General features: G+C 42.7%; 1 protein-coding gene across 1 annotated transcript; it reads left to right on the forward strand.

The window, feature by feature from the left end:
* The first annotated feature begins 753 nt into the window (after positions 1-753).
* On the forward strand, positions 754-21,222 carry akt3b (v-akt murine thymoma viral oncogene homolog 3b). Its single transcript, XM_063009359.1, has 15 exons — positions 754-904; positions 8,705-8,943; positions 9,430-9,555; positions 10,420-10,531; positions 11,919-12,063; positions 12,229-12,360; positions 13,723-13,788; positions 13,913-13,981; positions 14,074-14,196; positions 15,516-15,644; positions 16,585-16,683; positions 17,092-17,207; positions 17,864-17,951; positions 19,381-19,483; positions 20,328-21,222. Exons 2-15 carry the CDS (start codon positions 8,898-8,900, stop codon positions 20,411-20,413), a joined length of 1,440 nt encoding a protein of 479 aa, XP_062865429.1. The 5' UTR covers positions 754-904; positions 8,705-8,897; the 3' UTR covers positions 20,414-21,222.
* Positions 21,223-22,449: the final 1,227 nt, after the last annotated feature.

The raw sequence follows: 22,449 nt of genomic DNA on the forward strand, positions 1-22,449 counted from the left end.
AGCTGTACTACTAAATTGAACACACCTGCTCCCTATGCACACTTGAGACCTAGTAACACTAACGAGTCACATGACATTTTGGAGGGAAAATGACAAGCATTGCTCAATTTGGACATTTAGTGGTGTAGTCTCTAAGGGGTGTACTCACTTTTGTTGCTGGTTGTTTAGACATTAATGGCTGTATATTGAGTTATTTTGAGGGAAGAATAAATTTACACTGTTATATAAGCTGCACACAGACTACTTTTCATTGTGTCAAAGTGTCATTTTGTCAGTGTTGTCCCATGAAAAGATATACTTAAATATCTGCAGAAATGTGAGGGGTGTACTCACTTTTGTGATACACTGTATATTGGTATATGTACAGTATATTACCATTGCCGCTCAGGTGGCGCAGCGGTAAAAACACACGCTGGAACCAGGGCTGGGATCTCGAATACATCATATCGAATCTCAGCCCTGCCAGGGGCCCCAGTGCACCTGCCCCTGCACCCCCTGCCCCCCCTGTAGTTACGCCCCTGTTGTTACGCCCCTGTTATGAACATTTCTTCAGCCTAGTGCTTCGGGCGGTTCTGGAAATTCGCTCTATTCTTGTTGACCTGGCAACCTCGTCCATCCAGGAGCAGCCGCTGATTGGTCAGGAGGGTGGCTGTGGGCGGGCGTTTCTTCGCGTTTTCTTTCTGCTGCCTCGCCTCGTCTTCTATCAATCCCGTTTTTCTATCCGTTTATCTGCCCGCTCCCGGCCGGGGGGTCATTCGGTTCATCCGGAGCGGCGATGCCACCTTCACGGCTCCCCGCGCTTCCGTGAGCGGCTTGGGATTTTCCTCGGGAATAAATATTAATAATAAAAAAGCCGGAATAAAGAGGGCGAGTGGGGATCAAACCGGCCGCGCTGTCTGCAGAGGTAATAAGATGGTCGGATGGGGTGTTTATTTTGGGCTGGGCTGAGCTGAGCTGTTGGGCTGGATGAATGAGGATGTCTGCATGGACGGAGGAACGAGTGCGCCCCTGTGTGTGTGTGTGTGTGTGTGTGTGTGCAGGCCGCTTTCTGTGCGTCCACCCTAGTGTGTGTGTGTGTGTGTGTGTGTGTGTGTGTGTGTGTGTGAGCTCCCCTCCTCTCCATCACGAGTCAGGATGCTACTGTTAGTATGTGATGCTTTAACATGTAGAGAACATGACAGCAGTGATGTTTTTGCCCTGGACGGTTCTGATGTTTGTGGTCAGCGGCTGTCCGGTGTGAATGAGGCGCATTGTGCGTCTGACGCTCCGGGCTTTATTTGTTTGTGCTGTTGTTCTGTTAGACTGCAGGCCGCGACCATTGTGCATCACTTTCAATCACGTTAACCCTCCTCCTCCTCCCCTCCAAAACACACAGACACACCGACACGTTCGGGTTGAGCTTTATGAATGACATCCAGCCGGTCAGAGCTCTGATATTCATCATGCTTTTATTGTGGCAGGCTGCTGTGCTTTACTATTCAAGCGACGATTGTGTGCTCGTGTTGTGGCCTTATCAACATGATGCCGCACTGTCTGTCTGTCTGTCTTTTTATCTGTCTGTCTATATATCTATATGTATATTTATATATGCATATCTATCTGTCTTTCTTTCTGTCTGTCTGCCTGTCTTTCTTTCTGTCTATAATATCTATAAAATCTACCCATCTGTCTATCTATTATGTCTGTCTGTCTGTCTATATCTATATATCTGTCTGCCTATCTGCATATATTTGTCTGTCTATCCATCCATCTGTCTGTTTATCTATCTACTTATCTATCTATGTATATATATTTGTCTGTATCTATCTTTTTTCTATCTGTCTTTCTTTCTGTCTGTCTATAAAATCTACCCATCTGTCTATCTATTATGTCTATATATCTGTCTGCCTACCTGTTTATCTATTTATCCGTTTGTCTATTTGTCTATCTATCTATCTTTCTCTCTCTATCTATAATGTCTATCTGTCTTTCTGTCTATATATCTGACTGTATGCCTATCTATCTATCTATCTATCTATCTATCTATCTATCTATCTATCTATCTATCTATCTATCTATCTATATCTATATATCTGTCTGTATGCCTGTCTATCTATCTTTCTGTCTGTCTGTCTTTCTATCTATCTTTCTGTTTTTCTGTCTATATCTATATATCTGTCTGCCTGCCTGTCTGTCTGTCTATCTATATGTATATTTATATATGTATATCCATCTATCTTTCTGTCTGTTTGTCTGTCTATCTTTCTTTCTGTCTGTCTGCCTGTCTTTCTTTCTGTCTATAATATCTATAAAATCTACCCATCTGTCTGTCTATCTATTATGTCTATCTGTCTGTCTGTCTATATCTATATGCCTGTCTGTCTATCTACATATATTTGACTGTCTATCTATCTGTCTTTCCATCTGTCTGTCTGTTTGTCTGTCTATCTATCTTTTTTCTACCTGTCTTTCTATCTATCTGTCCATCTATATCTATATATCTGTCTGTTTTTTTTTGTTTATCTGTCTATCTCTCTATAATGTCTTTCTGTCTGTATGTCTGTATCTTTCTGTATGTCTGTATATATCTATATGTCTGTCTGCCTGTCTATCTATCTTTCTTTCCTTCTTTCTGTCTTTTTATCTATCTTTTAGTCTGTCTATATCTATATATCTGTCTGCCTGTTTCTGTCTGTCTGTCTATCTTTCTATCTTTCTCTCTATCTATAATGTCTATTTATTTGTCTGTCTATCTTTGTCTGTCTATATTAATATATCTGTCTGTCTGCCTGTCTATCTAGCTTTCTTTGTATCTTACTCTCTATCTGTCTGTCTGTTTTTCTGTCTATCTATATATCTTCTATTCATTAGACCCCAGATAAGGAGGGCATGGCAGTGGGTAGTCAGGATGGTGCTGCAGCACACAAACCTTAATTGATATTATTGTGATGAATTACAGGGTGTCTCTAAAGTCTGGACACACAGACAAAATGCATAATTTCAATAAATTTGTAATACATTTTTCTACAACATTTTATTTCATTAGAATATAAATCAATAACATCTTTAACATAATTTAATATGTATGTGTGTGTATTTATAGTTAGTGATATTTCCTATGTGTCCAGACTTTAGGGACCCTGTAGAATATCACCACGTCCACTCGTGATACTTTAGTACAAAATGAACGTGTGGTGAGACGACCACTCAGAGCTGAACGTTGTTTTTCATTTTGGCGTGTCGACAATGTGATCATTATTAAAACTTAGTAAATAACGAGTGGTGGACGTCTTCACAGAAAGTGCAGCTTTAATCCAATGGCAGGAGAATCAATTATAATAGTCACGAGCATCTAGTAGTTCCAAACGAGGACAAATACGTGTCCGTCCAGGCACTGCGCTGGACTGCGGACAGGCAGATGGAAAACCGGCGTGTCCACCTTAAAACCGGACCTATGGACAGCCTAATAAATAGACTGGTGGGCCTTCTAATACCAATCAAGCATTATTTGAATGCCACAGTCATTCCACGGTGTTGTTATTGTCTCAAAAAGCACAAGACATATCAAACTGGTTTCATGACCATGTCCCTGAGTCTCGTGAGCTTTAATGAGCCTCCCCAGGTTCTAGGTTTGAATCTCTGAGGCACACTTTGGGATGTAATAGAGTTTAAAACTATAAAAGATCAATGGAGCAATTCAATGTATATAAATGCACATAGATTTGGAATGAGGTGTCTGACAAGCTATGTTTAATATATATTGTGATAAAGGATTATTGTTATATCACCCACCTCTAGTGTACAGTAGCCCTATAGCTAATCTAATACACTAGATGTATTAAGAAGTATGTGGACACCAGGCCCTGAGCGCCCATTCCAAAATTATGGGCAGTAATGTTCCTCCCTGCAGCTATAACAGCCTCCACTCTTCAGGGAATGCTTTCCTTGTATTTATGTAGCTTTCATGACATTTAGAAATCTGGTTACATCTCTGTGTCTGTTGTACCAAACATTTATTCATTCATTGTCTGTTTTACCACTGCTATATCCTGGTCAGGGTTGTGGTGGGTCTGATTCATAGAGCAAAAGACAGGAAACACCCCGGGTTGCCAGTGCATCACAGGGCACACACACAATTTTAGGACAATTTTAGTAGCTCCAATGAACCTGACTGCATTTTGCCGCAGCAGGGTAGCAAAACATCCGTGTGTAATTTGATATGTTCTCCTTCCATCTGTGTACATTTGTACAGTTTCCTCTCCCATTCCGAAAACATACCATTGAGGAAGTGTGTGTGTGTGTGTGATGAGTGAATAAGTGTGTGATGCCCTGCAACAGACGGTTCAGAACGAATTCCTGTGTTTGCATCCAGTGACCAGGCTGAAGTCCTGACTGAAGAATCTATAACTGAACTGGTTTCTGTCGTGTTTGATTATATAACTGCAGAATAAACTATTTAACGACGTGACGGTCAATGATTTACACCTGCTCACAGCCAGAGAGGTTTTATTAGTTTGTTTGTGGCTGGGTTTCTTCATTACCTCACCTACAGCAGTTTTTTGGATGGAAGCGGTGAACAATAGAGCAGGAAGACTTCAGCGCAGGAATGGTCGTGGTCGAGGCCAAGGCCGGTGCTTTTGTTGACACTGGCCGAGCTCGCTGGCTTTTTTATTCTTTTTAAACCCGTCGTTCGCTTCAGTGACCGCTGATAAACACTTCATTTTCATTTCTAACTCGAAACATTTCAAATGTGAATGTGGTAAAAGTGGCTGAAGGAACAATGCATGTGTGTATGATTCCCAGTGGATGTTTACTGCTGTCACCTCACAGCAAGAGGGGCCTGGGTTCCATTCCTAGGGTGGCCAGGGTCCCTTTCTGTGTGGAGTTTGCATGTTCTCCCTGTGTCCATGTGGGTTTCCTCTTGAGTACTCCGGTTTCCTCCCACAGTCTAAAAACATGCAGTCAGGCTAAGTGAAGCTACTAGAAAAGTGTGTGTGTGTGTGTGCACGTGCATGCCCTGTGATTGGCGACCTGTCTGGGGTGTTTCCTACCTTTCGCCCAATGAATCGGACCCACCGTGACCCTGACCGGGATAAAGCAGTGGTAAAACAGACAATGAATGAATGGATAATTGAATAAATAAATGATTAATTGATAATTGGATGGATGGATGCATAAATGGATAACGATGGATGGATGCATAAATGGATAACGATGGATGGATAATTGGATGGATGGATGGATAATTGGATAATTGGATGGATAATTGAATGGATAATTGAATGGATGGATGGATAATTGAATGGATAATTGGATGGATGGATGGATAATTGGATGGATAATTGTATGGATGGATGGATAATTGAATGGATGTATGGATGGATGGATAATTTGATGGATAATTGTATGGATGGATGGATAATTGAATGGATGGATGGATGGGTGGATAATTTGATGGATAATTGTATGGATGGATGGATAATTGAATGGATAATTGTATGGATGGATGGATAATTAGATGGATAATTGGATGGATGGATGGATGGATAATTGAATGGATAATTGGATGGATGGATGGATGGATAATTGAATGGATAATTGGATGGATGGATGGATGGATAATTGGATGGATAATTGGATGGATAATTGGATGGATGGATGGATGGATAATTGAATGGATAATTGTATGGATGGATGGATAATTGAATGGATAATTGGATGGATGGATGGATAATTGGATGGATAATTGTATGGATGGATGGATAATTGAATGGATAATTGTATGGATGGATGGATAATTGAATGGATAATTGTATGGATGGATGGATAATTGAATGGATAATTGTATGGATGGATGGATAATTGAATGGATGTATGGATGGATGGATAATTTGATGGATAATTGTATGGATGGATGGATAATTGAATGGATGGATGGATGGGTGGATAATTTGATGGATAATTGTATGGATGGATGGATAATTGAATGGATAATTGTATGGATGGATGGATAATTGGATGGATAATTGGATGGATGGATGGATGGATAATTGAATGGATAATTGGATGGATGGATGGATGGATAATTGAATGGATAATTGGATGGATGGATGGATGGATAATTGGATGGATAATTGGATGGATAATTGGATGGATAATTGAATGGATAATTGTATGGATGGATGGATAATTGAATGGATAATTGGATGGATGGATGGATAATTGGATGGATAATTGTATGGATGGATGGATAATTGAATGGATAATTGTATGGATGGATGGATAATTGAATGGATAATTGTATGGATGGATGGATAATTGAATGGATGTATGGATGGATGGATAATTTGATGGATAATTGTATGGATGGATGGATGGATGGGTGGATAATTTGATGGATAATTGTATGGATGGATGGATAATTGAATGGATAATTGTATGGATGGATGGATAATTGGATGGATAATTGGATGGATGGATGGATGGATAATTGAAGGGATAATTGGATGGATGGATAATTGGATGGATAATTGGATGGATGGATGGATGGATAATTGAATGGATGGATGGATGGATGGATAATTGGATGGATAATTGTATGGATGGATGGATAATTGAATGGATGGATGGATGGATGGATGGATAATTGAATGGATAATTGGATGGATGGATAATTGGATGGATAATTGTATGGATGGATGGATAATTGGATGGATAATTGTATGGATGGATGGATAATTGAATGGATAATTGGATGGATGGATAATTGAATGGATAATTGGATGGATGGATAATTGGATGGATGGATGGATGGATAATTGAATGGATAATTGTATGGATGGATGGATAATTGAATGGATAATTGGATGGATGGATAATTGAATGGATAATTGTATGGATGGATGGATGGATAATTGAATGGATAATTGGATGGATGGATGGATAATTAGATGGATAATTGAATGGATAATTGGATGGATGGATGGATAATTGGATGGATGGATGGATAATTGAATGGATAATTGGATGGATGGATAATTGGATGGATAATTGGATAATTGAATGGATAATTGGATGGATAATTGAATGGATAATTGGATGGATGGATGGATGGATGGATAATTGAATGGATAATTGGATGGATGGATAATTGAATGGATAATTGGATGGATGGATAATTGAATGGATAATTGGATGGATGGATAATTGAATAGATAATTGGATGGCTGGATAATTGGATGGATGGATAATTGAATGGATAATTGGATGGATGGATAATTGAATAGATAATTGGATGGCTGGATAATTGGATGGATGGATAATTGAATGGATAATTGAATGGATAATTGGATGGATGGATAATTGAATAGATAATTGGATGGATGGATAATTGAATAGATAATTGGATGGCTGGATAATTGGATGGATGGATAATTGTATGGATAATTGAATGGATAATTGGATGGATGGATAATTGAATAGATAATTGGATGGCTGGATAATTGGATGGATGGATAATTGAATGGATAATTGGATGGATGGATAATTGAATGAATGAACGAGTGAATTAATGAAGGAATAAATGAGTGAATGGATAACTGAATGAATTAATGAATGGAAAGTTAAATTAATGAGTAATTGAATGAGTCATTGGGTATTTGAATGAGTCAATGGATGGATGGCAGATAACACTGCTGGGGATTCGAACCCTGGATCCCGGCGGTACTGGACTAGCTAATTTACTAATGTGCCACCCAAGCGTGTGGAGTCTTTCTTACGGTGGCTCGTTGGGTAGCACTGTCGCCTCACAGCTAGAGGGTCCTGGGTTCAACCCCCAGGTCCTGTCCGTGTGGAGTTTGCATGTTCTCCCCGTATCTGTGTGGGTTTCCTTCGGGAGCTTCGGTTTCCTCCCACAGTCCAAAGACGTGCAAGTGAGGTGAATTAGAGATACAAAAATGTCCAAATGTAGCCAAAGTGTAAAACAGGACGTTAAAATCCTAATAAATAAATAATTCAGCCATGATAATAGCCATAGCAGCTGTCATTCCGTTAAGAATCAAACAAACATACCTGAGTTTTGGGGGTTTGAATCCGGGGCTGGACTCACAAATACAGAAGGTGCATGGCGTTACGTGAACCTAGCCATTGTGGGGACACATACACAGATACACAGAGTGTAGAAACAAGGAGGTGGTTTTAATGTTATGGCTGATCGGTGTATAAGTGCACACTTAGTGCCGATCACTAGCCCGGATCAGCAGGAGGGTTGCATCAGGAAGAGCATCCAGAGTTATAACATATATAATATATAACATTCATCTAATTAAATGATAAACCTGACTGAGCTGAGGTACAGGTTATATTTGGGTTATATGTGCGGTGTCAAACAGTCACTCGCTTTAATTAGCCCCCTAAACAAAGGGCAAAAATCTGAGGTCATGTACAGGAAGTATGCAGGACCACCGACCGCTCTCAGATCAGTCTTTCACTTCAGGGTCTGTAAAAAGAGTGTGGGCGAGAGAGGGAGGAAGGTTAGGCGGAGAGAGAGCCGCCGGGGAGGGGTGGGAAACCCACGTCGCCTCTTAACAATGACTTAATTTCTCATGCAAAGGCCTGTGAGAGAGCGAGAGAGGGGAGCTCTATGGGAGCAGGGTTAGAATCATGTGTGTGGGTGTCTATACGTACGTCTATTCGTTTTTTTATTCCTCTGGTCACTTCCTTCCAGACCGATTCGACTTCTGAGGGACTGAAGGGTCCCACGAGAGAGAGACGTGTGAAAACCGAGCGGTGGCCGAAGCAGAAGGGAAAGAAAGGAAGAAGAAGGAAGCACGGTGGCAGGGTCGGGACAGGGGACCCTAAGAGAAGAGGACGAGCACTGGGCTCCCCCCTGACCTCTGAACCCTGAGCTCGGCGTCAACATGAACGACCAGAACGTGGTGAAGGAAGGATGGGTGCAGAAGAGAGGTGAGAGGGATCCAGAGCATGCACTTCAGGGACAAAAGTATTGGGACGCACCTCTTAATCATTACATTCGGGTGTTACAGTCTGATGAACTGACCTGATAATCAGAAGGTCAGTGGTTTCAGCCCCATTACTAGGATTTGATCTCAGCAGTCGTGGGCTAGTGTACTTTAGTGCCCCTGGATAGAAAAGTATCTGCTAAATGTAAACATGGGACGCTCACTATCCAGTTCAGATGAGCAAAATGGGCAGTTAAGGTCAATGTCGAAAGGTTATTTGCCACTGTTGGGCCCCTGAGCAAGGCCCTTAACCCTAGTTCTTGTATCATATTTGATCAGAAAAGTGTCGGCTCAAAGTTGTTCACGTACAATTGGCCTGATGCTAACAAGTAACAGGTCCTGGATGTTTTCCTGTTGCTCTGGGGTCCAGGTCTTGTGTTCTTTAGACCAGAGCCTAACCAGACCGCTGTTCCTCTCTCTGTTGGTGCAGGCGAGTATATAAAGAACTGGAGGCCGCGTTACTTCCTGCTGAAGACCGACGGCTCCTTCATCGGCTACAAGGAAAAGCCTCAGGACGTGGACTTCGCCTACCCGCTGAATAACTTCTCAGTGGCCAGTGAGCATCCCTGCTTTTCTTTCATTCATTCACTGTCCAATTTACCACTGCTTTATACTGGTCAGGGTCACGGCGGGTCTGATTGATTGGCGAGGCGAAAGGCACGAAACACCCCGGACAGGTTGCCAGTCCTTCACAAGACAGACACACACACACACACACACTAATGGCACTTTTTAATAGCTTTGATTTGGCCTGACTGCATGTCTTTGGACTTGTGAAACCAAACCCACATGGTCACAGGGAGAACATGCAAACTCCACACAGAAAGGACCCTGGCTGCCCAGTCGGGGAGTCCAACCCAGACCCTTCTTGCTGTGAGGCACCACTGTGCCACCCAGAATTGATTCTGTACTCATAAACGAATTTAATTTGGAGTAAGATGTGTGTTTTGAATCGTTCTTCTGTTGGAAGATCTAAAAGCTTTGGAAGAAAAGACCCCTCAGATCCCTCAGCACACATAACGTCGGGAATTTGCTTCTCTTCTGTATAATCGTCCCTCCTTTTACACCAAAAGCATGTTAAGTGTTTGCGTTCAGTCCTTGAAGAGCGCAGCAGAACGTCACAGCCGTGATCTGTAGTGTTTTGACAGCCTGCTGACTCACTGTGAGTCAAATACTTACGTTTCAGATTCCGTTACTGTTCAGACTGGTGAGAACTTCACTTCAACTGGTTCTTCACATCACCGTGTAGCGAAGTGACCAGTCCAAACAACCAACACTTCACATTTCAGTCAGATAAACATCCTACACTTCACAGCTTTTAATGCCACCTCCCATCTCTCTCTCTCTCTCTCTCTCTCTCTCTCTCTCTCTCTCTCTCTCTCTCTCTCTCTCTCTCTCTCTCTCTCTCTCTCTCTCTCAGAGTGTCAGTTAATGAAAACGGAGAGGCCGAAGCCCAACACCTTCATCATCAGATGTTTACAGTGGACCACTGTGATTGAGCGCACTTTTCACGTGGATTCACCTGAGGAGAGGTGAGTGCATCCTGAGATACAGCGGGGTAAAAACAGAGCCAGCAGGTTTACCTGGCTAACGTCCTGAGTAAAAGATACCACCCCACACTACACCCCACCAAAACTAGCCAATCATGTTTCTACAGTATTATGTCTGTGGGGGAAGCTGTTCTGTGGGGACGCTGTGCTGTGGGTGACGTTGTTCTGTGGGGGAAGCTGTTCTGTGGGGGAAGCTGTTCTGTGGGGACGCTGTGCTGTGGGTGACGTTGTTCTGTGGGGACGCTGGGCTTTGGGGTGGGTGGGATGTTGTTCTGTGGGTGAAGCTGTTCTGTGGGGGACATTTCTTTTGATACAAAAACAAGGACTGTTATTAGGGTTATTAATGATTTGGTGGACATTGGTTTCATTCATGTAAGCTGCTCATTATCATACATATAAGAAACGTACGTTCATTATTGGCGGGGCGTCTGCGCTTCTCATCGTTATGGCAACGTTTACGCTAAAAGCCGTCTTACGCCGTCTTACACGTGCTCTTACGTACAGTTTGGATCACGTCTAATCAGGAAGGAATTAAAGATTTAAGGCGAGGATTCGATTGTCTGCAGTCAGGCTGATAAAAGTCTATGCATGGGAACGTAGCCGCTGACTTATATTAGCTACACGTCGCTCTGTTTTGGGCGGCGACCCCATCTTAATGGAACCAGATTTTTATGACACCAACACGAGCCTACATCCTCCGCGTCGCTTTATCATTCCAGTGTGTCGCTGTAGCACAATTTCACCACATGCAGATGAACAAATCACTTTCGATAGTAACAACAGTAACAGGAGCTTCTACCAGACAAGAAAAAGTGCAGCCAGGGCTCATGAGCAGGACACTTTTTTTCATTTCGGCTCCTCCTGTATTTAGGGGTCTGTTTTTATTTTGGATGCCCTTATTGACATATCCCTCCTATTTCTATTTGGGCTTGGGACCAGCACTGAGAGAGCCCTGACAGGTGCACCTCTCAATGGCTAGGCTGTTTCGCTATCTTTTCGCTGTGGACATTAGCCAATCATGTCCATGCAGACACCAGACTGGTCGATAGCATCGCTGAGATTCTCAGCAGTAGTGGGATAGTGTACTTTACCACTGTGCCACCTGTGTGCCCTTGAAGTGTAGAAGCACTGATTTATATAAAAGCAAGGTCATAATCACAATATATTTGGGGGGGACACATCCCTCAATATTCAGGCATGCTCAGAATGCCCCTTCCCCCATTATACTGATGTAAAAATAAGAATTAATCATCTTCCACTCACTGGCTTTGTGTAATGTAAAAAAAAAACCTAAGAAATGCAAAGAAATAATTTTTTTAATAAATGCCTGAGTCTGCGAAGCCATCTTTGACTGTTTCCATGCTGACAGGGACGAATGGGTGGAGGCGATTCAGATGGTCGCAGACAAGCTGGCCAAGCAGGAGGAGGAAGGAATCCTGTGCAGTCCCACCACCCAGATCGAGATCGTCAGCGAAGAGGAGATGGACATCTCCATCAGCCACCACAAACGAAAGGTGAGGAGAAGGAAAAGAGCTGGTTCTCTGTTCCTCGCGGTTAAGGTACTGGACTAGTAATTGAAGGGTTGCTGGTTTAAGCCCTGCCACTACCAGGCTGCCACTGTTGGGCTCTTGAGCATGTAAATGTATTTTTATTTGTTATTTTTTATTTTGTTCCATCAGACAATGAATGACTTTGACTACCTGAAGCTTCTGGGCAAAGGCACGTTCGGGAAGGTGATTCTGGTGAAAGAGAAGGCCAGCGGAACTTATTATGCAATGAAAATCCTGAAGAAGGAGGTCATTGTCGCCAAGGTTAGACTGCAGCACCCCCCTACAATCATTAGGGTGCTACTAATTTTACGGGAAGATGAGCTTAATTTCACGGAATTGGAATTTCACAGATTTTTTAAGAAAAGAGCCACGTTTTATAGTAGTCATTAAATTACGCTCATAAACTGAATGATAGAATAAATAGAAGCTATAATACACAGCACAGCTACCTTATTAGTTGAATGTAAACCTAGAACATCCAGCCGTCTCGAATACGAAAAGTCTCAGCCGTGTTTTGAACCCCACCACCCCCAACGTCCACAGAATTGGTTGGGAGTTTGCCAAACTCAGTACCCCGAGTCGTGTTTTTAGCAGCGTTAGACTTGACTTGACATCTTGGACTTAGACTAAGCAAGTGCTAACTGAATTGCCGTAGGATTGCTAGGACGCCTCATAGTGCAGATTAACCAGTAAATGTGAGACACTGGAACGCTACACAAATGAAAAACATTCAATTTAGAATTTTTTCTCCTGGTGGTTAGCTGGGTAGCACTGTCGCCTCACATAGAAGATCCTGGGTTCGATCCCAAGGTGGGGCGGTCCGGGTCCTTTCTGCGTGGGTTTCCAACGGGAGCTCCGGTTTCCTCCCACAGTCCAAAGACGTGCAGTCAGGTTAATTGGAGACACTGAAAAAATAAGCTGACAGAAATGTAATACCTGTCTTGCCATTAAATGACACATATTTGTTAAACATGGCGCTGAAAATTGTTGTACTAAAAGCTTTGAAAGCTAAAATTCCTCATCGTCAGATTTTAAGCAAAGGTCTGAAGGCTTTGTGCCAGAATTGACTGATATTTGGAGCTGTAGCCTAGGAACTGTAGGGCAGTTGTAGCCTAGTGGTTAAGGTTCTGGACTAGTAAATAAAAGGTTGCTGGTTCAAGCCCCACCACTACTAGGTTGCCACTGTTGGGCCCTTGAGCAAGCTCCTTAATCCTCAAATGCTTAGACAGTATACTGTCACAGTCTCACTTTGAATAAAAGTCAATGTCTTCTAAATGCTAAAAATGTAAATCTTGACTAGAGCCATCTGAGGAATAAAGCCCAAAAGCATAGTGCTGCCACCACCATGCTTCACTGTGGGTGTGGTGTTCTTTTGGTGATGTTTTTATACCAAACAGACATTTTGGAATTACGACCAAAAAGTTCAACCTTTTGAACAAAAGACGGGCCGAAACAGCCGAGCCATTGAGGAGGTGCACTTGTCAGTGCTGGTCCCATGCCCCATGCCCGGATATGAATAGGACAGTTGCCTCAGGAAGGGCAAAATCTGTGAGCAGCCTGGACAAAATACATAATCAGATCTGTATTATCTCACTCTATCTTGTGTCTTTCTGTTCTTTCCAGGATGAAGTGGCTCACACGTTGACTGAAAGCAGGGTATTGAAAAACACTAGACATCCATTTTTAACCGTGAGTATTTTTGGTTAAATCTGACCGCTCTTCTCCCCACACTGCAGCATACATGAAAACGGGAAGGACTTGGTGTTTTTATGAGCTGAAACATACCGTCATTTGTTCTTTTTTTCTCCCACAGTCTCTAAAGTACTCGTTTCAAACCAAGGACCGTCTGTGTTTTGTAATGGAGTACGTCAACGGTGGAGAGGTGAGGAGTCCCGCAGTTTGTGTTTAGAAAAATGAAGCGTGCGTGTCTTGGTTCGTCCGCCCCAGTTTGATTTATCCGTGTTTCTATTGCAGCTGTTTTTTCATTTGTCGAGGGAGCGAGTGTTTTCGGAAAACCGGACCCGGTTCTACGGAGCTGAGATCGTCTCGGCGCTGGACTATTTGCACTCGGCGAAGATCGTTTACCGTGATCTCAAGGTGAACAACTCACGTCCACGCTTCTTCTGCAAGCTGAAAATGTCTCATGTGATCATGTTTTAGCTTGTGGGTAAAACAAAAACAAAAAACAAAAGAAAATGTTATTGTATGAAATTGCTGGGCTTATTAATCCTGCATGTCAGGTGCATTTTAGTTTGCTGGTGTTTGGTTAAAATTCTCCAGTCCATACACGGTATTAAATCTGGACTTAGTTAGTAAGGGGTACTGTTCCGTTATTGGACAGTTTTCACATGGCTTCTTTGGGGGAAATTGAAAATAGAAAAATATTTTATTTTATTTTAATCATCTGCTTTATCCCAGTCAAACTTGCGGCAGGTCTGGTTTTACCGGAAGACACTGGGTGCAAGGCAGGAATATTATAGACAGGGAGCCAGTCCTTGACCATGACATATCTAATCATGTCTGTGTAGACTCCCGGCCAGCTGACAGCCCCGCTGAGATCAGGGTTTGTGGTTGGCTACCAGAATACATTAATACTGTATTTAAATAGTAATAGGTATAAAAATAAGTATAATAATTAATAATTGGTACTTCAGCTCACTGTGCTGTTTTCATTATTGATCCAGTATTGCTTCCTTGTATTTTTGACTTGACATGAAGTTGAGGTGCAGATTTTATTTTGATTGGTTTGCTTGCTTGCACTGTAAAGGCACTGAGAAGAGAGATTTTATTCATGCAGGACTTTGAAAGAGTCTGAAAACCTAGAACCAGGTCTAAACCCGCAAGTTTGAATCTCAGCCCTGCTATTGGCCGGCTGTATGCCTGTACGGACAATGATTGGCTGGTTCGAGGGTGGGATTCCTCATAACTGCTGGCTGATTGATGCCCCCTGCACAGAGACGGGGGATACCGGAGATTGTCTAGTACAGGTGAAAATAAGCGGTTGGTACTGCACTCGTGTCAGGACGGGGGGTGTTGGTTATGACCCTCTTTGGTCAGGAGAGGAGGTCTGCAGCAGTAGAGGTGAAATATGATCAGTATAACATAAAACTGATAGGGCGGCACGGTGGCTAAGTGGGTAGCACTGTCGCCTCACAGCAAGAAGATCCTGGGTTCGATCCCCAGGTGGGGCGGTCCGGGTCCTTTCTGTGTGGAGTTTGCATGTTCTCCCCGTGTCTGTGTGGGTTTCCTCCCACTAAATTGTCCATGACTGTGTTCAATATAACCTTGAGAAGTGATGAATCTTGTGTAATGAGTGACTACCGTTCCTGTCATGGATGTGTCCTAATAAACAAACAAACATAAAACTGATAGATCTATATATGGCTTATTGTCCTTGCATCATTGTGTGTGTTTAGCTTGAAAACCTGATGCTGGATAAGGACGGTCACATCAAGATCACTGATTTCGGTCTGTGTAAGGAGGGCATCACTGACGCTGCCACCATGAAGACGTTCTGTGGGACTCCTGAGTATCTGGCGCCTGAGGTACGCGCATCTCTCGAATTTTTTCATTAAACGACCGACAGTAAACACACGGACGCTTCAGATTTACGTGAGATGAAATCACCACAGCGTGACTTCATTTCTAACTCGATCATTCTGATCCGGGCGGCTTACCGGAGCGCGTGTGACTCAGCGGTCATCTGTGGGTGTATGACAGTGTTCGGTGATTCAGTATTACAGCATCGACATGTTTGAAAATGTTACCTAGCTGTAAGTAAACTATATGGCCAAAAGTATTTGGACACCTGACTGTGAGCTTGTTGTACATCTAATTAAAAAACAAACGCCCTTAAAATACAGTCTGTTGAGTGGGGCCGAGGTCAGGGCTCTGTGCAGGACGCTGGAGCTTTGTTCATATCATATACTTATTTATAGAGCTTGCTTTGTACACAGGGGCACAGCCAATAAGCTACACCTATTGTGTGGATCAACTTTGTGGGTATACAGTTACTCATTGTAGCTCATCTGTTGATTTGTATGCCTTATTAACCCACTCCTACCCCACTTATTAATGGAAAAATACCCCCATAGGAGACAGACTTACTTACCAGATGATGTTTGGTAAGTGGACGCTTCACATCACTGCAATAATACTAACATGGTAATGATGTGGTAAAGTGTGGTGTTCTTTTATTAGTGTAAAAAAGAGACTAGAACAAGGACTACAGTGATGTAAAACACTCAGTTATTGGACTCTGCAGCGGTACGAACACGTTCTCTTGACTCTCTCGACTCTCTCGAATCTCTCGACTCTCTCCTGGCAGCCTGACGCATAAATCATACCGACGCTAATGCACATAATTAAATGCTTTACTTAACTCGCTGTAAAAGAACTCGATTGGTTGAAACAGAGCCAGATGTGATGTCATACTGTAAGTAATAATATTGATCCCAGAGATGATGACGATGTTTCGTTGCTCAGGTCTTGGAGGATAACGATTACGGCCGAGCGGTGGACTGGTGGGGGCTCGGAGTGGTCATGTACGAGATGATGTGTGGACGCCTCCCCTTTTATAATCAGGTACGTCAGAATACGTTAATGCGGCAGAACCCTGTTTGTCTGTGGGTCAGTGTTATACGTTAAAAGAAGCACCCGCGTGGCGCAGCAGACTAATACGCTAGCCAGTGGACCCAGAGATCTTAAGCTCCAGAGTTCAAGTCTCAGTGATGCTTCCGGCTTGAATAGCTGTTCAACAGTGACCGAGTCGGAGAAGGTCGGATGGGGTTCTCCTCGTTGTGGCTGCAATGGTGAGTCTTATTGACTTGCCAAGGCACCGACCAAAGGTTGTGAGAATCCACCGCTGGCTCGCGACTTCGCAAGCCACTTGCACTCCTTTCGGGATTGTCAAAAAGAACTGGACATGACTCAATGTTGTATGCAGGTTGTCTGCAGGTCTTGTTCTCACACATTCCTCTCGATGTTCCACAGGACCATGAGAAGCTGTTCGAGCTGATTCTTATGGAGGAAATCAAATTTCCCAGGACGCTCTCGAGCGACGCCAAGTCTCTGCTGTCCGGCCTGCTTATCAAAGACCCCAATAAGAGGTTTGTGTTTAATTCTGTTCATTTCAGGGGAGATTATTTATGAAGTAGTTGAACTGGACAGTAGAAGCGTAGTGGGTAGAGCTGTGGGTCACCAGTCGAAAGGTTGTGGGTTAGAATCACGGCTCTGCCAAGTGAGCAAGGCCCCTAACCCTCTCGGCTCCAGGGTGCCGTACAGTGGCTGACCCTGCACTCTGTCCCCGGCTTCCAAACGAGCTGGGATATGTTTAAACATGACAAATAAAGGCAGTTCACCTACTAATACAGTTATTATTGTAATGTGTGACAAATATGCAACAACGGAGGCAATCAGAAGGAAGGGAGGCGGGCAACTGGGTGGCCCAGGTAGTGCTGTCGACCAGTTGGGCGACCACACAGACCCAAACAGGTTCCTCATTGCTGTTGCACTTGTGACCTCTGCTGGCTGGTCAAGCTTTCTGTACGCTATACTGTTCTCTGTAAAACTGAGTCCGAGTCTTCGGCAGGTGGAAAGAAGCGGTCAGTGACTTTCCTCGGTCAGTGTGGGGGGTCTGCAGGCAGTGGATTACGATTTAGGAAATAGATATGACCAGATTTATAGGAGTGTGATTACTTTTTACAGCAGAGATGACATTTCTGTTATTGCTGACACTTTTTGGAATCTGTGTGTGTGTGTGTAGGTTGGGGGGAGGACCGGACGATGCCAAGGAGATCATGAGACACAGTTTCTTCTCGGCGCTGGACTGGCAGGATGTTTATGACAAAAAGGTACCACACAGGACATGCTGGATTCCACACAACAAGTCTGAGGGTCCAGAACCTTCCTTCATTCATTCACTGTGTGTTTTACCACCGCTTTATCCTGGTCAGGGTCACTGTGGGTCTGATTTTATTGGATAGAAGACAGCAAGCACACACACACACTTGGAGCAATTCAGTATCTCCGATTAACCTGACTGCACATCTTTCGACTGTGGAAGGAGAAAACCCACACAGACACAGGGAGAACATGCAAACTTCATACAGAAAGGACCCTGGCTGCCTGGTCAGGGAATCGAACCCAGGACCTTCTTGCTGTGAGGCGACAGTGCCCAGTTTTCCCCATTTTTATTCTACGCCTCATTTACAGTTGTAGCCTAGTGGTTAAGGTACTGGACTAGTAATATGAAGGTCGCGGGATCAAGCCCCACCACCGCCTTTGAGCAAAACCTTTAACCCTCAATTTCTTGCCTCAGACTTTCACAGTAATGTAAGTCGCTTTGGATAAAAGCATCCGCAAAATGCTGAAAATGTAAACATGGTAGCACTGTCACCTAACAGCAAGAAGGTCCTGGGTTCGATCCCCAGGTGGGGAGGTCCGGGTCCTTTCTGTGTGGAGTTTGCATGTTCTCCCCGTGTCTGTGTGGGTTTCCTCCGAGAGCTCCGGTTTCCTCCTACAGTCCAAAGACGTGCAAGTTAGGCGAATTGAAGATACAAAATTGTCCATGACTGTGTTTGACAGTGAGCTTGTGAACTGATGAATCTTGTGTGATGAATAACTACCGTTTTTGCCATAAATGTAACCAAAGTGTAAAACATGATGTTAAAATCCCAACAAACAAACAAAATGTAAACAAATCAAATATACGATTAAACTTAGTCTATACGACACTTTGGTCTAGGCACCATCGTGAGCGGCAGCCTCTCCAGTAGCTTCGTCAGTGTTGTACTTCTATAGTGTTTTTATTGTGTATTTTTTTATTCTTTATTTTGTGTCACTTTTTCTCACTTTTTGTCTATACAATAATTTCCCTCGGGATAAATAAAGTATCTGTCTGTCTGTCTATCTGTCTATCCATCCATCCATCTATTTATCTGTCTGTCTATCTATTTATCTATCTATCTGTCTGTCTATATATGTCTGTCTATCTATCTGTCTATATATCTATCTGTCTGTCTATCTATCTGTCTATATATCTATCTGTCTATATATCTGTCTGTCTATCTATCTATCTATCTATCTATCTATCTATCTATCTATCTGAATCAGTTTAAAAACGAGCTCTTGATGTGTGAGTGAATGTCTTGTATCGTAGTTTGACACCTTATCCACGCACATCATCCTAAACACGTCTCTTAATACATTTTATTAAACACATGAGGGGAACATTCATGGATTGAGTTTAAATCTCCTCCTCTCATCATTCTGTTTCTGCAGCTCGCCCCCCCCTTCATGCCCCAAGTGTCGTCCGAAACGGACACCAGGTATTTCGACGAGGAGTTCACGGCTCAGACCATCACCATCACCCCTCCTGAGAAATGTAAGTATAAATGTACTCTGTTCACAGCTGTATAACACAGTCAGGAACCTAAGTGTTCTAAAGATTTGTTCATTTGTTACCCACAGTCTGTTCTTTTTTTTGTTTTTTTGTTTAGGCGTTACATGATCAACGGTGAAAGACAAAGACTAAAGCCCAAAACATTAAAAGAAATCCTTACCCAAGATAATACAGAAATAATCCTTAAATTCCTCATTAATATAAGATTAAAAACATGGACAATAAAGTCTTAACTCATCTTATTATTTTTTATTTGATCATGTCTGGGTGGCTCGGTGGGTAGCACTGTCGCCTCACAGCAAGAAGGTCCTGGGTTCGATTCCCAGCTGAAGTGGTCCGGGTCCTTTCTGTGTGTGGTTTGCATGTTTTCCCCGTGTCTGTGTGGGTTTCCTCCAGGAGCTCTGGTTTCCTCCTACAGTCCAAATACGTGCGGTCAGGTTAATTGGAGATACAAAATTGTCCATGACTGTGTTTGATATTGAACTTGAACTGATGAATCTTGTGTAATGAGTAACTACCGTTCCTGTCATGAATGTAACCAAAGTGTAAAACATGACGTTAAAATCCTAATAAATAAATCTTACAGTAATTTAATTTAACTTTAAAAGTCCAGAGATAACTTCTATTAAAGTGTTTGTGCATGTTTATTTCTTTAATTCTCCTCTGTATATTAATTTATGTTTTCTTTGTTGGATTGTTTATTCAGAGCAGAAGCACTTTATTTTTTCACTCAACTCCACTCAAAAACATACGTTCATTATATATTTGTTTATTTATTTATAATATGCCTTTTATTAATTTCTCATCCTCTGTGTTTCCTCTGCAGTCGACGAGGACGGAATGGACTCGGCCGACAGTGAGAAGAGACCGCATTTCCCACAATTCTCCTACTCGGCCAGCGGGCGGGAGTGAGCAGGTTTAAAAGTGCGCCGGTGTCGGTCGGAGGCCATTCAAGGAAATAACGTAGCCATGTTAGAATACGTCTGCACTCTTTTCCCCTCCGTTCTGGTTAATTAATGAAGTATCGACTTGGGGAAGGTCTCTTCAGTTTTCTTTCGTTTTTTGTTTGTTTGTTTTTGTTTTCGATGTGGGGAAAATGGGGTTTTGCACAGCTGGGTTGGACTGAACCGGGTCAGCCTACGTAAAAAAAAAAGAGTCTTGTACATTTCCAGCGTTGGTATTGTTGTTTACAGAAGATGAAGAAGCGTTTTGTTTCAGTTCCTTTGTGCATTAAATCATGTCTAGCAGTATTACGATCGACGTGCATCTACTAGGTTTTATTTGTGGTTTATAAAGGAGCCGTTCTGGGGAACAAAACCAAAAATGTTGCCTTACACAGACAGGGTTCTTGGTCAGTTAATTGGCCCATAATTGGCTTGCGTGTTTTGATTTTATTATCTGTTCCTGTACAGCACACGTTCTTCATATCTCGTACTCTATTAAACACTATATTACATGTACAGAGAGGACAGGAAACGTTCAAAAGATAAAAATCTTTATTATTTCACTTCGAATGTAGATTTTATTTACAGATTAAATACACAGAACTGACAGATACCGTAAACCTCACTCACTCTGACACCACAGAGCGACTCCACCCAAAAAAATGTCCTGAACTTTATTCATCACATCTGTAACGTTTATGTCATTAAAGCACATTTTCACTTCAGAGGGGGCAGAGGTAGCTCAGTGAGAAAGGAACTGGACTAGTGATCAGAAGGTTGCTGGTTCAAGCCACTGTTGGACCCCTGAGCAAGGCCCTTAACCCTAAACTGCTCAGACGGGCTGCATGTTTGAGCTACCTCTGCCCTGGTAGAGCCATGTCTAGCAAGCATGCAGCTCGTTCTGTTTGAGCAGTTGAAGGTTAAGGGCCTTGCTCAGGGGTCCAACAGTGGCTTGAACCAGCAACCTTCTGATCACTAGTCCCTTCCCGCTGAGCTACCTCTGCCCTGGTAGTGCCATGTTTAGCAGTGAGAAAGAGCCTGGACTAGTGATCAGAAGGTTGCTGGTTCAAGCCACTGTTGGACTCCTGAGCAAGGCCCCTAACCTTCAACTGCTTGAATTGTATTCAGTCATAATTGTTACTGGATAAAAGCGTCTGCTTAATATCACAGAACAAATGCTGTCGGCAAAAAATGTTTTGGTTGAGCTCGAAGCCACTGATGCGCCGCTGCTTTCACATCATCATCACATGAAAATCTTCTTCCCCTTAAAGCCTCCTTGAGCTTTTTCCAAAAAGGTGGAGATCAGATGGAGATAAATCCGGACTATAAGCGGACCATATATATGTCTCTCAGACACGACCGATCACTACTCCTCCCACCCTCACCGTTTACAACCACAATATAAAAGTGCAGAAACTTTTCTCTTTTCTCAGTCCAGAATCCATGAATCAAGTTAAAATGCATTACAGATGTGGTGTGTAAAGTTCAGGTTGAAAGCTTCCCTCAGAGCTCCTCACTTACAGGAGAAGTTCAGTGTCTTGAAAGAGTCTTTCTCACACAAGCGATGGTGAGAACAGAAACTACACCGCTTCAGATATTTAACATAATCGAATCACACATCGGATCTTGATAAACTAATGACTTAAGTCGAAAATCTTTACTGACGAGCAGTATAACACACCAGCTCACCAGTGCCGAGATCTCCAGCTCACGAGTCTGAATCGTAGTTTGTCCTTTGGACAGTTTCAACCAGACTGATTGATCTCTAAAAGAGATGGGACTGTTATTCCCGTAAAAGCATTAAAAACAGCTCGTCCGCTCTTTTCTTTACACCTTCCTGTGTTGACCGATAAATTGAGTAAACTATGGTAATAATTCAGTGTTTCACGAGATTGAAGCTAATCTGATGATGACAAGCTTTTAAATTCCTTTCAGATTTCACAGTTTTATTTATTTATTTTTATTTGGTAAATTGTATTTCATTTGTGAAAAGGCTTCTGCATT

Source organism: Trichomycterus rosablanca, chromosome 15 (assembly GCF_030014385.1).
Source record: "Trichomycterus rosablanca isolate fTriRos1 chromosome 15, fTriRos1.hap1, whole genome shotgun sequence".
NCBI classification, from domain to species: domain Eukaryota; kingdom Metazoa; phylum Chordata; class Actinopteri; order Siluriformes; family Trichomycteridae; genus Trichomycterus; species Trichomycterus rosablanca.